We start from the raw sequence: 13,793 nt of genomic DNA on the forward strand, positions 1-13,793 counted from the left end.
TGCTGTGGATTCTGAATTTTCTAATTTAGCTTGCTGTCTGCAATCATGAAACCGGTAATATCACCACTAAACAGATTGCTGTGGGTCAGTAGTGGCCCAGTTTTATCAGAATGTTAAAATTAATATACTGTAGCAAGGACATACCAGAATGGAGACGCTCTCCCCTGGTGCAGAAATACAACTGCTGGCACAACCATGCTTCTCCGGCATCCTCTTTGAATTTTCATAGACTGTATCCATAATCATGGGTTCCTTCTACCAGTGAAGCTTTTAAGAGGAGATGAAATGGGAATCATAAGATTCTTCTATCATAAGAGTTTAGCTCCAGAACAACCATCTCTGTTCAGTGAGAGCATGTTAGATGTTTAGGGAAGGATCTGTAACAAACACCTAAACCAGCTAACTTTTCTCAGTCTGGAGAAAGAGAAACTGTACTCAGAGTTTCTGCTGGACAGCTGAACCTCCTCCCCTGGAAAGCAGCCCAGAGAAGCAGTATCATTTCTACTGATGATACCTGCAATCCTCATGACCACATGTGAGGATAAGGATGTGGCTGTAGATCAGGACACATGAGACCAATCCATAGCTAATGCTTGGAAAGCACCTTTCTTTGACTTGATAGCTTATGAGAACTCTGTCTCTCTGTTCACCGTAAGGTACAGAAAATCTGGATGTATAGTAGGTCCAATAATATGAGCATTAATCAGTCATTGACCATTGCTTTGGAGTCGGGTATACTTGTGTTTGAACATGGTGTTCATTATGGACAATGCAGTTATTATCGCAGATATCCAAGATTGAAAAGGCTGTGCCATTTTAGCGCAAGAAACTACCATTCACAAGTATGGCTTTATACGTGGAATTGAGGCCGAACACAGCTTCTACCAGCTCTGTGTCCTTCCCTGCCAGAGATGTGACGTTTCACATCCCAGTAGCATCTCTCCACTGCTAAGGTCCAGTTTAATGTGTTTCCAACCTGTGGCTGCCATACTGGTATCCCTCACAACCCACACCTTTCCCCTCACAAGTGGTAATCCTGCAAGTTAGCTAGCATGAAGCTAGTTGCATAAAGTTTGGACAGGTCTCATGAGTGTCTGTGTGGGTCTCATGGCTGAACCATCCAGAGGATCTTGGGGGGGGGGGTCTTTCATCTCTGACCTCACCACATACTTGTTTGCCAGTGGAGAATCGTTGTGGTTCATGGGAACACACAGAAATCCACCACTACAAGGTTATTGGTCCTTGGGAGGGTTTTCCCCAAATCTCCCTCTCAGAAGTTAAATTCATGCATTCTTGGACACTGAAGAGTGCTAATCTGTTGAGCTAACCTGCTGAATTTCCCGTGATAAAGTAAGAGTAGTCATTACATTTTGTTAATGCAACACTAAAAACGGAATTCATACATTATTTACATTTGCCCAATAATAATCTTCTTAATTTAATGCAAACTTTGATATCATTGCATGAAAGCCATACATTTTGTTTATTCTGAACTATATCTGTCAAAGAAGTCTGATCATCGTGATTTTCTGAGTTGATACTTGAAAAATAAAGAAATATCTCTGTGTATACATTTGTAAAATCTTAATTGTTAAGTATTCTCTATTAGCCCTGCAGAAACTGCAGAATTCAGCAGTGCTAACAATTGTCGCCTGCTCTTGACAGATCTCAGACACTAAGCAAAGCTGGGCTTGATCAGTATTGATCAGTATTTCTAAGGAAAAGACACATTGCTATTGTGTTTTTTGCAGACCAGGAGATGGAGCTCTTCTCTCTGGACCAGAATTCCCCCTGCATGCTGTGCTTTAGGAGTTGACATCCTTTGTATGAGACATTAAATCAGAGTTACTTAACTGCCTATGGCCATTAAAGATCCCAAGAAACAGTTCACAGGGATGTTCACCCCATTGTCCTTCCTCTGTAACTTCCTTATTTCAGGAATCTAACTTTCCTGAAATAACCCCAGCAATTTCTCAGTGATCCTGATCTTTTGTGTGGTGAGGCTGCTGTTGCATAATGGGTGGATCCTGTACTTCAGTGAGGAATAAAGAGAGTCTGCTTCTACATGTAAAGCGTTTGGGGAAATTGCTTGATGCAATTATTTCTTCTTCTGTACACTCTCAGCTGTATGTGTTTGTATGTGGGTCTGACAGTATCCGGTCTGTGTAGCTTTCTTTCTGTCCTGTGCTTCTCCACCTTTCTATCCATTGTCTATGAGAAATCATCCTAATAAGGGGGCAGAAGCAGTGGAATGTTGTGTTTCACCATCTTAGGTATTCTCTTGTGGAATTGCACTAATTTACCAAAATATGTTTCCAAATTAAGTTATGTGTAATGAACACAGTCACCAATCATTTTAAATGCCATACTTTATTTTTGATCATGGTGCACGAAGGAGGAAAAAAGAAGCGAGCGAATATAGAGTGATATCTGAACCACATGAAAAATTGATTAGCCTGGATGTATGCAGAAAGTCTCAAGAGGCGGCAATATCTTGCCTTCATTTATGTTGCTTACCTTCCCTACAATATTGCTGCTCTTTGATCTCCCAGCATTAAGAAAGCCCACAGAACAGGATCCTCAAAGTAGGAAAATGCAATTCTGGTAATGCCGGGAAAAAAAAGTGAGGATGTGAAAAAAGAATTCTATCAATCTGTGAAAATCAGTGGGAGAAACACTGCCTGAACAATTAATATTTTAAAATGATTCAAATCAAAATGTGTTGAATTCTTTATGTTCCGATCTATATAATGAAGATGGACCTGTGGTGCTCCTGGATGCATTATGGTTTATTGTTAGTTGCATTACTTATGCGTTATCTGTAATACATATCAAGAGATATACCAGTTTCAGAAAAAATACCTGTAATGTACACCAAATGGTACACCAAAAGATGAATGCATATATGTATCCTGCTAGTAGTGTCACATAAGATATTGGGGATCACTTATATTTTTACAAGAAGTGCTTTGCCATTAAGATGTAACATATCACTGTGAACAATACCCCTTTCTAAAAGTACCTTGCTCTGCAATTACAGAACAAAAGATATCTGCATTGGTTATTAAAGACTAGTACAGTATATTACATGTATACTATACTGTATGTGTGCAAATACATGTAACCCATCCCTGAAATGTTTAATCATTTTATTGGTACTAAAGCAGAATTAAGTCATTTTATGAGATGAATGTCTCAGAAGAAAAGGGAGCAAAAAAAGAATGAACTCTTGCTGTGAGCAAGCAGTGGGTACAAAAATATAAATTTATGGCAGATTGAAATATTTAGAGAAATGGCTGAATTTTTTAGTAAAAAATGGTAACCATATACTGCAGTTTCCAAATTGAGAACAGAAAAAAACAACAGAATTAGGGTTTGGGAAGAAAATACATTTTGATCTGGCCTAAATATGCACTTTCACAGCAAATCAGACTGAGCTATACAGTAGCACAGGAAAACCTCTGGGAGCCCAGTGCAGAACAAGGGTAATTTTTTATGTTTGATCTGCCTTGTTCAAATGCAGAGACTGTGTAGTCCCAGGGTGACCTTCTTTTTAAAAAGCCATGATGGTTTTAAAAGCTGGAGATCAGTGAGATTTATGACTTTCACTCAGGGAAAGAAGCCGTGGACAAATCTATACCATGCAGGATATTCCCTTTGCAGTGCAGGTGCATCTTGAATTATTTTCCAAATCAAGAATCAGCCCTTAAAAGAAAGGATGAGCATAGGTGGATGGGAAGGTCATTGTGGAATTTAGATGAGAACTGTATGAACAGAGCTGCAGTTTACCCCTACATCCACAGCTTTTCAGTTGCTCTTTGCAGCACCAGAACAGTAGAGGGCATCTAAAAGCCGCCTGACCAGCCCAGAGATAAAAGCAACACTGCTGATCATCAGGTTTGACACCTCTTATTTTAATTGGCAAAAGGTATCACATTTAGAACAATTAGATAAATCTGACTAAAATGTCAGAGCTACATGGGGCAGTAACTGCCCAACTGTCTCCTAATAACAGTCTCTAAAACTGAGAGATTTAGGCAAGTACAGTAAGTTAACCTAGATTTCTTTACAGAAGCACATATATGCTTAAGCAATCCTGCTAGAAAATTACAGAAAGAGAAAAAAATCTATTTTGACTCCTCATAACCATTTTACCGTTTGAAGATTTTATTCAGGTGATAACATACAACAGGAGTTATATAACACACCTCTAATACATTTAAGAGAGAAGTAAATCAGACGTTTTTAGCTTTGCATGTTTGACTTTTAATCAACATTTGTGATTTAGGCACGGCTACATATATTTCCAAGGAATTATATCGAGTTGTCAAGATTTTTTTACATTTGAACGTTTGGTTTTAAATCATTGTTGGCATTTAAGAAAACAGGTACATATATTTCCATGATTATGAAATCTGTATCTGCATTAGCATCCATTGATTTATAATACATTTTAGAGAAACATCAGTGTTGTTTATTTCTTATTTTAATCCCACGTGATTGACGGCAATGACAAAGCACTATCTTGGTGGGGGAGGTGGGTGTACATGAGTAGCCACTTCAACCTTTTGGCCTCCCCTGTTTCCACCTCCCTGCCTTTGAAGAGCAGCTGGTCTGGGGGAAGCCATCTTTAACTGGCTGTTCATCCAGTATTCACCAAAACAGGCACCAAGCAGGTCCTCTCAATCTGCTGTCACCAGGAAACCCGATATCAGAGCTGACTGATGATTCCACCCTTGACACCGGAATTCTGTGTTACTGGTTTTTACTGGTTTTCCAAATGGGGAAGATCAAAAATGAAAATAAGACTAAATTAATTAATTCAGGAAGTAGTGAAAACAATTATTAAAGCCACCATTCCTACAGTTTATAACAGGTATGTAGGGATTTATGGGTCGAAGGCATTTGTAGAAGGAAGAAGAGCCAAGTAGGGGTTACATCGTGAGCTGGAGCCCCTTCTCTCCACCACACTCTGTTTTATTACTGAGGGATATAAATACATTGTCTGGCAATGGTACCTTGGAGGATGGGCCTTGGTTTTCCATGTTAAAAGGATTAGAAGACGGTTCCAGTCTGCTGAGTTTAAGAGGGTGGGCCAGCCTACCCCCCAGTGTAGTCCTATGGGGGATGTGGTCAGCAGATAAAAAGACAGTGTGTCTATCTCCGTCTTTGAGATACCACAGAAAATTATTGTATTTTAATATAAAATACTCATTTGTATTGCTATTAAAAGTTTTGATTTGAATGTCACCTGAGACAATTTTGCCTTGCTTAATCAGGTCTCTGGTGCTTTCATTTTTCTTTATGATATTACAACATTATTATGTTACAGAATGTGTCAAACTTATGGAGGAAACATTTCCACAGTGAAAACATTTATTTATTTATTTTTTTCTTGTCACTTCTCAGCAAGGTAATTCGACCACTGATTGTTTCCGGGCAGCTTGGACAAATCTTTAAACTTAATATACTGTATAAGGTTTACCATTTAGCTGAATTTGTATTACATTCGCAAAATCAGTTTTATAACAGATTTACATTACAAATACTACCAAAAACCAAACATTTAGATATTATAGACACCCAGCAATTTAATCACTATAAATTTGTAATCTTAGTCTCTATGGCCTCCTATCTGGGCTACTGTAATTGCATTTAACAATCTTTTTGCTGCTTTTAAAGCAGGTTGTGTATGAAATGCTGAAGACAAGTATTACCATAGAACCTGATTGGCTATTTTTTTTCCAACACGCATAGCAATATTGCTTCAAACCTACTGCTTTTTAAGTACCACTGGTCTGTGGTGTCAAAGGTCCAACTGTTTTTAGATTTAATTAACGAATCTCCTCACTCTTTTCCCAGAGGGAGGCTCTGTGTGCCCTTATCTGCAGGCTCCCTTGATATTGGATGGTCCCTTTCATGCTTAATAAAAAAGCTAAACAGATTGAGTGGTAGTGTATTGATCAGTACTGTAACAGAGGTGGTGAAGGCGAGTGAGATCAGGGTAGCTGCAAGTGAGGGGAATTCATTCTTTTCTTCAATTACCAGAAGAACTCGAAACAGGATGTTAATGATGTAAATGTGATTATTTTCCCTCAGCTCAACAAACATGCCAGGAGTCCATTAGGAAACAAAAGTAAGGAATTCATTACCCTTGTGAGGTTACTGAAAATATAGTCTCTCTTGTACCTGTCTGTGCTGAATTGTATACCCAAGGCTCTTTTCAAGGTTGCCCACTTCTTGAGGCTCACTAAAGTTGTCTAGTTTTCATTTGTGCAGCTTGTCTGTCATAAACAGAGTAGCACAAAACATATTTGAATAATTTACTTCACTAATTTGTCTCACTTTCTATTCCTTTGTTGTTCCTAATGGCTGACTATCATATTCAAGATACAGTATGAGGCATAGTCAAATGTGGCCTCAAACAAAGGCCGGAAAAATACTTTTCGGTTTTCATAATGCCCCCGGTTTTAGAATTTAAATGTGTTGTACAATATAGGCCTTCATAAACCAGCCTACTTTAAAAAAATATTCTCTGTAAAGGGAATGACATTATGCTGACTTACACCAAATACAAAAAAAAATCAATAATAACATCTGATACCAATTTCAAACGCAGCTGTCTTCTCATTTCTCCTAATCATTCTCTTCCTTTTCACTCCCAGCAGACTGAGTGAAAATAGGTGCATTCTTAGTATTATTGCAATGGGCAATTTCCTTATGACCTGTAATCTGTATATTTTAATTGAGTGTGTTTTTCAAGATTATATGCTAGCATCTTGAGCTTGGGGTAAGAAAAAATGTTCTGAGAATTTCAGATGTTTTGCAATCAGCTGATCTGCAAACATGTTGAAAGTGACGTGACACTGCAGTTTATTTTTACTTCAGAATCCGTTTTTAAAATTGTCCCTCCTCCTGTTTAAAGGCTTGGGTGAGTTTCTTGGTTTGTGCTTTTTTAGCTCTTCAGAGTTGATTATCAAGGTAGCATCTCTGAAGCTGGAATTTTTTATCCTGCAGATATCCAGATTTTGTACGTAAAACGATTTTTGTATCATTGACAGCAATCAGGTTTGGCACTACTTCAATTTTCTGCCAGAGCCTGACCTGGACCAGACTAAATTGTAATATTAATCTAGTTTTGTGTTACAAACCCATTGCTTGATGGCAGATTACATTATGGTAAAAGGAAAGGCCTCTTTAAAATAAATAGCCACCATAGAGTGTCATGTTTACCATTGTGATTGACAGACGGATCTAGGTTTTTATTATCTTGAAAGAACATATTTCTGGGAGAGAAGCTGACCTTTTTATTTGTCTTGATTTCCTACTCATTAAGTGTAGAGCTTTTTTACACTCCTTTGTTGTATGTTTTTTTGTTGTTTTGCCATTTAAATTTATTTCATCATTATTTCATCAGACTGGTAGCAAGCCATACAAAATTAAAAAGACACTGTGAACAAAACCCCATCCCAATCAATACACATTCCCTCCTTCAATTATCCTCTAGTCACTGAAGACACAACATCATCTGGTTTCTGCAGTACATCCCAAGCAGAGAAGGAGGAGTGTGGTTGATCCCAGCCAGGGAATGTTCTAGTTAAATACCATCCTTCAGGCTAAGACCTGCTTAGGAGAAGCTGTGAATAATTGTGTCTTAAAAGTAAATGATTGCAATGCAGTTCAGCAAGGAGAGACAGAAGAAACTACAGTAGCATCAGTCAAATAAACAGTTCTTTGAAGAGGAGAGTGATCAATGGTTACAAATAGTGATGGCTCCAGAGGCTTTCAAAATTATTAAGTATCCTTGAAAATGTAAAAGCAGCCTGTTGTATCCAAAATTCAGTGTGAACCTCAGAACATATGAATAATGATATCATAATGACACTGTTTACACTGCTATTTTGAGTGCTGTTGACATGGAATGAGGTTTTGAAATGTTTTTAACAGGAATTGCACTGGAGAAGAAAATTTAAGATATACTGTACCCTGCCTTCTTTTCTGAATTAAAACGGACTTTTCCCATGACATTTTCTCTCGTTTAGCTCAAAAGCTGTCTTCTAAAATTTGTTTCAGCTTTTGAAATGAATAAATCTGTCAAATAATAACCCAAGCAAACAAGACACCAAAAAAAAAAAACCAAACAGGAGTGGAAAACTGAAATGCAATCTTAGTAATCAATAAAGTAACCTTGAAACTAAAAATGTAACGCATCTCAAATCATTATAATCTGTAGCATTATTATTTTGATGAAAAAATCTTTGTATTTGGCATTTCATTTGATATCATATATTATGTAAAGTATGATGTCAAAATGTCTCTAGGAATTATACATCCATTGAGAAAACAGTATTCATGCAAATGCATTATGAAAGCCAATTTCATTAAATATGCTCCAGCAAGAAGAGCAGCAGCCATTAAGAAACCACAAACTGAAATAACCAGGCTCTGGGCGTTAAGTTAATGTATTTTAAACCTACAGCAGCTCCATGACTCACTCACTGGGTATAGAAATGTTTGCAGCAAATGGAAACACAAACCAAAAACAGCACAGAAAACTGTTAAATCCTGAACGGCATACCAAAACAGTGAGGGAAATGAAATCATCATCTGATTTCTGAAGGGTGTTGTCCATACTAGTAGAATGACTTCCATTTTTTTGTGCTTCTGGTATGCAAACCATGTCAACAACCTCTCTTGATCGCAGGTACCGTCTTTGAATTTGTTAGGATTGATCTGCAAAGTGTGAAAGGAGCAAAAAGAACAGCAATCTTAAGCTTGGCCTTTTTCAGCTGCCAGCCACACAATCTGTGCCTCTTGAGTACCAAACTACAGTTCTGTGCTAAGAAAGACCTCTTTCAATATGTCAGCAATTTTGGCATTCTGATTCAAGGAATCTTTGTTGTTCAGACCTGCCTATAAAGCTTTCCCTACAATTCACATCTTGATGGAAGAAGTTAGTTTCTCTTCCTTCTTAATTCAGTTGCCAATACAACCAGACTTGACGGAGCCTCTGACAAAGGAAGCAATTTCCTAAAGACAGAAGCAATTTCTGTTAAACCCATGGAAGAATGCTGTTGTTAAATAAGAATTTTGATATCAGAGTTATCAGGCAGAGGGGAGTCTGAACTAGAAATACACATTCCTGATGGGTATTCAAGGTTGCATTTTCGCTGTTGAGCTCTGCCATTTTTACTGCCAGTTACCCAATGTGAATCCAGTGAGAGACAGATCTGCTGGAGTTTCAATATGGAGCCTTTACCGTTTGGTAAAACTAGGAGATCACTAGAAATCAAATGTGTTGTTCAATTTTCATTCAGAAAGGAATGTAAGAGACTGTTTTTAGGTCTGTTTTTTCATTTATGTAAAAGCCTTCTAGGTTTCCCTAGGTGTTTCCTACTCTGCCTGTGAAGACGTGAAGACTACACTCATTTTGCTAACCTAATCCATCATCAAGACTCATCAGATGCAGAGATTCTGAAAGAATGATTAATTACATCGATTCCAGTAACGTCAGATGAAAATCAGTTTACTTTTGCCAGCTAATATAAAATATAGCCTAAATCTAAATTAAAACCTCAATCATACAGTATGTCTTAATGAGAGTTATTAAACGGATGCTGTGAGAAAATGTTACTGTATATGACTTACAGTAGCTGAGTAGCTCATAGTGTATTGTTGCATACTCGTTCATACAGGTAGGTGTTCATGTGATATTCTTTGCATGTTAAAGGTCTGGGTCATTAATGAGAAACATGAATTGTAAAACTAGATCTATCTCTCTTTTCTGTTGCAGAGAAATGCTGGAAAAAAATGTCAGAGTATCCCGTCTACATAGGATTGCTGTAATTGGTGAGGATGTCTTTAATGTGATGATTTTAACCAGGTAAAGTGGTGCTAACGGCTTCTATACCCATGTAACATACAGAGTTTTACCAATCTGTTTCTGGGATTAAATGATTAAAATAAGAGTTCTGAGTTTTTTCATATATGTGGGTTTATAATCAATATATTGGCAATAAATAAAAAACATAGTTTTCCTCTTTTAACTTGATTATCATAGTCCAATGGAAAAAAAATATTGTATGCAATCAATCCTGAAAACTATCATATTGTTGTTATTATTAATACAAAAGTAAGCTTTCATCTTTATGAATCTGCCTTCCTTTGTGGAAATTTGTGCTAGTTCCCTTACAATCATGACGTTACAAAAAGTCGTTGCTCTGGAATTAGACCAGTGAGACAGGAGCTGTCAGATTCATTTCTGAAACATACCACACTGACAGGCCGAAGGAACCGAACCTTTTCGGTCTTGGAAAGAGAAGACCAGGAGGGCACCTGATCCACATCTTCAAAATCCTCCAAGACACTGACAAAATCAACCCAGTGGACTTTTTCTGGATCAGCCGGAAAACACAAACCAGTTGACACAAAAGGAATCTATGTGGGTTTCCAGCGTATTTAAAATTGAGAACAGGAGGCACCTCTTTACAGGGTGGGGGTGGGGGGGGTAAACCAAAATACCCGTGTGCATTGTTAAAGATGATACCCTGTTTCTGTTCGAGACCCTCTGATCAATTACCTACTAAAGAATGCGTTCGATGGGCTGAATGGGCACCTCCAGTCTGTGACTTTTCCTATCCTTTTGAAATGCCGCCAAATCAAATTGTATTTAAGCCTGCATTCAATAATTCAGCAATATTGTTTAAAATGGAACTATCTTGCACGTTAATGAAGGTTTCTTAAATTATTTATACTTTCAGATTAAACGAATGTACAATTCGCAATGTCACACTTCATTTGACTCTATTGCATAAAACAGAATTAAGAATCGCTAAACCGCCGCACATCAAATACAGTAGGTCTCAAAATGAGGTTGACGCCAATTCCGGTAAAAGTCAAGAGATGTGTTCATCTCTGCACCATTGAATATATATTGTATATACAGTATGTGTGTGTTGTAAGTGAAAGGAAGGAATAAAACTGGGTCAGCAATGTATCTGAGAGAATTAAGCAGAACTGTCGATTGGATCTACAAAGGTCCAATTTGGCGTGGCTTCTTGTATCGTCACGTGATATTCACACATATATACTGTATATATATCTCGTCTTCGTAATGTGTATCTTTTAAGGTCTGTTTCCATTTTTTTTTTACATTTACGCTGGTGCCGTGACCATCTGCTCTTCGTTTTGCTTGTAAAATCCGGTACCATAAACCGCCATGCAGATGGTTTGTACTGTCTTGTAAGAGCCAGCTCGATCCGTTCTGTTATTTTAAAGTGTTTTTTTTTCTTTTTCACCCCTAATTAATACACGACCCACATCCCTTTCAAGGTCTTGCCCTATCTGTCTCGTGAGTTTCTGTGTAGGTGTGTATTTGTGCTGCAGATCACAAAGACAGAAGTAATGAATCATATCTCCTGAGTTTCTCTGTATTAAAAAAAAACCTTACTACACGATTTACTTTTTTTTCCTCCGAGTAAAATGTAAAGATGCGTCAGCGTCCTCTTATATGTTTTTTTTAATTGTGTGATGTAATAGGTGCGCCTGTTATATAATATTGTAATCCCCGAGCTCCAGCAATTGGCTAACAAATTTACAATTTTGTATGTGTCGGTTACAATGGCATTACTATCATATCGCACGACGTTTTTAATTTCTGCTTTTTAAAGTGAAAACCAGAGGGAACACAGATAAGGCGAAAGTGGGGTGAAATAATGGCAGTGTCGTGATGACTGACCGCCTTGCATATTTAATAGGGGAATGAAAAAGGATGCATTTTAAAAAAAAAACAGTCGAAATGGTCCCTTCTTGAGGCGGGAGGGGTGGATTGCAACCTACAATGTCGATGTCTGATTGCAGGATATTTGATGATGAAATTCTCATCCTGGCTGGTTATAGGGTATCACTCTACAGGGGGGAAGCTCATTGCAATATTAACCAGGCACAACCTCACAGTGCCATTATATATAAACTGACATCTGAGGGGAATCAATGGCAGAATCAGTGTGATTCTCCTTACTGAATCACAAGAAAGTCTACACCTATTGGTCAGAAAAACGTAAAAGAGGAAAGGCCCACACAGTGATCATATTCTGCGTTTTTGTCTTCTTCTTTTGACGATATTTGAACTCTACTGGAGTACGACTGAACAATCAGAAAACGTCCTGGTATTTTTCTTTAAAGGTGAGTACGTAATCGAGCAGCCCAGCCAAATTGAATGCGAAAATAAAACGCATAATAATTTTATTTTTTTTAAAAATCAAAGTCATTTCGATCATAGCAGGTATGCAATTGTATAAGTCATTCTAGTGTGAAATTTTAAAAAGGTAGCAGGTGCAGCCGTCCTTAACGTGCCATTAGTCTTTCTTGTAGGTAAAAAAAATAGTATGTTGCATTTCTTTCAACCCATCTGAAATGTATTTCTATAGAGTGCGAGAGAAAGGGTGAACCTCTGGCTGAAACAGTGAAATATGTGCAGTATTAAGTGTCCGTGCGTTTTGAATTGATTTAGTTATGTTTGGCGATAACCTGAATGATATCTGTTCATTTTAAATCTTTATCTCCTCGGTGTATGGCTGTAACCGAGCGATGCATATTAATAATGAAATGGTGTACAGGCATCCGTCAGATGTGATTTCTGTCAAAGTGGTGATGATTGTAACATAACTGGGTTCCAGCTCATCCTAGATTCGTGCAATTAAGGAATGTACAGTATGTATAATTGACCCGTTCGCGAGCACTCCCGAGGAGCAACAAATCATAACTGCAATTGCATATTGTCGTGTGTTCCGTCGTATTTAGGTTTGGTTTGTGTTGCATTTTTTTTCCTTCTCATTTTCTGCTCGAGTGATTCGGTAGCGTGAAAGTACTGTACAGTCCACCTCCAGCTGGAGCAGGACACGCCAAAGTGACAGCTTGCTTACGTGCGCTTTTGGGTGACATCAGTACATATACGTTATGCGTGTGGCAATAACGTTTAAAGAAAAAAAATATATCGTTTGAATAATTTAACGCAGGTTCTTTTTTCTTGCTCCGCTTAACAAGCACATAGCTACAGTTGGCGTTCCAGATCAGCCCATTAATTTTAATTTGTTTTATTGATTCTTGCCCCTTTTACGCAGCAGAGAGCCCAAGATGGATGTTTTTATGAAGGGACTGTCCAAGGCAAAAGAGGGAATGGCAGCAGCGGCGGAAAAAACCAAAGAGGGGGTGGCGGTAGCTGCAGAAAAAACCAAGGAAGGTGTCATGTATGTCGGTAAGAAAGGAATTCATTCGCGAACTTATTGAGAATTGTCGACTTGTGCCATCAGGGAGTCATTAAGCGCATCAAAGGGGCGAGACCTGCAGGAAGACGCATCACATTGCGGATTGCTTTTTACAGAGAAAAAAAAAGCCACTCGGACCACCCCACCCCCCTGCTAGTGTCTTCTGTTGAACGGCAGAGAGACAACGCATCCCACTCTCCCCCATCCCCGTTCAGATGGGGTGCGATGGATTGAGGGATTAGTTTTGTTTCTACTACGCTCTCGTGAAAAATACCTTCTTTTTCTAGGACAGTGACTAAATCAAGCACAATATGCATTTTAAAAAAATAAATGGTTGAAATTCCTCCCCCCGGACTTTAATTTCCAAACCACTGCCCCAATATGGTGACCAGAGACACTGCACTGTTCAACTAGTAACACTTGGTCATTATAGATCCTACGGATCTGTGGGATGAAATATGCTATTTAAATGTAAGAAATTATTATATTGTAATTTAGTATTTAGATTGTTCACTGCTGCAGAGTCTC

General features: G+C 38.1%; 1 protein-coding gene across 2 annotated transcripts in view; it reads left to right on the forward strand.

Annotated features, from left to right (window-relative positions):
* The first annotated feature begins 10,971 nt into the window (after positions 1–10,971).
* Positions 10,972–13,793, forward strand: part of sncb (synuclein, beta) — a 33,233-nt gene continuing 30,411 nt past the window's right edge. The window contains exons 1-2 of one of the 2 annotated variants that reach the window (XM_088932753.1): positions 10,972–12,183; positions 13,122–13,255. In XM_088932753.1, coding sequence (XP_088788879.1) covers positions 13,135–13,255 — 121 coding nt within the window. In that variant the 5' untranslated portion in view covers positions 10,972–12,183; positions 13,122–13,134. The remainder of the gene's footprint in view (positions 12,184–13,121; positions 13,256–13,793) is intronic. The other variant, XM_088932754.1, reaches the window with a different exon arrangement.

This window comes from Atractosteus spatula, chromosome 14 (genome assembly GCF_055471065.1).
Source record: "Atractosteus spatula isolate fAtrSpa1 chromosome 14, fAtrSpa1.hap1, whole genome shotgun sequence".
NCBI lineage: Eukaryota > Metazoa > Chordata > Actinopteri > Semionotiformes > Lepisosteidae > Atractosteus > Atractosteus spatula.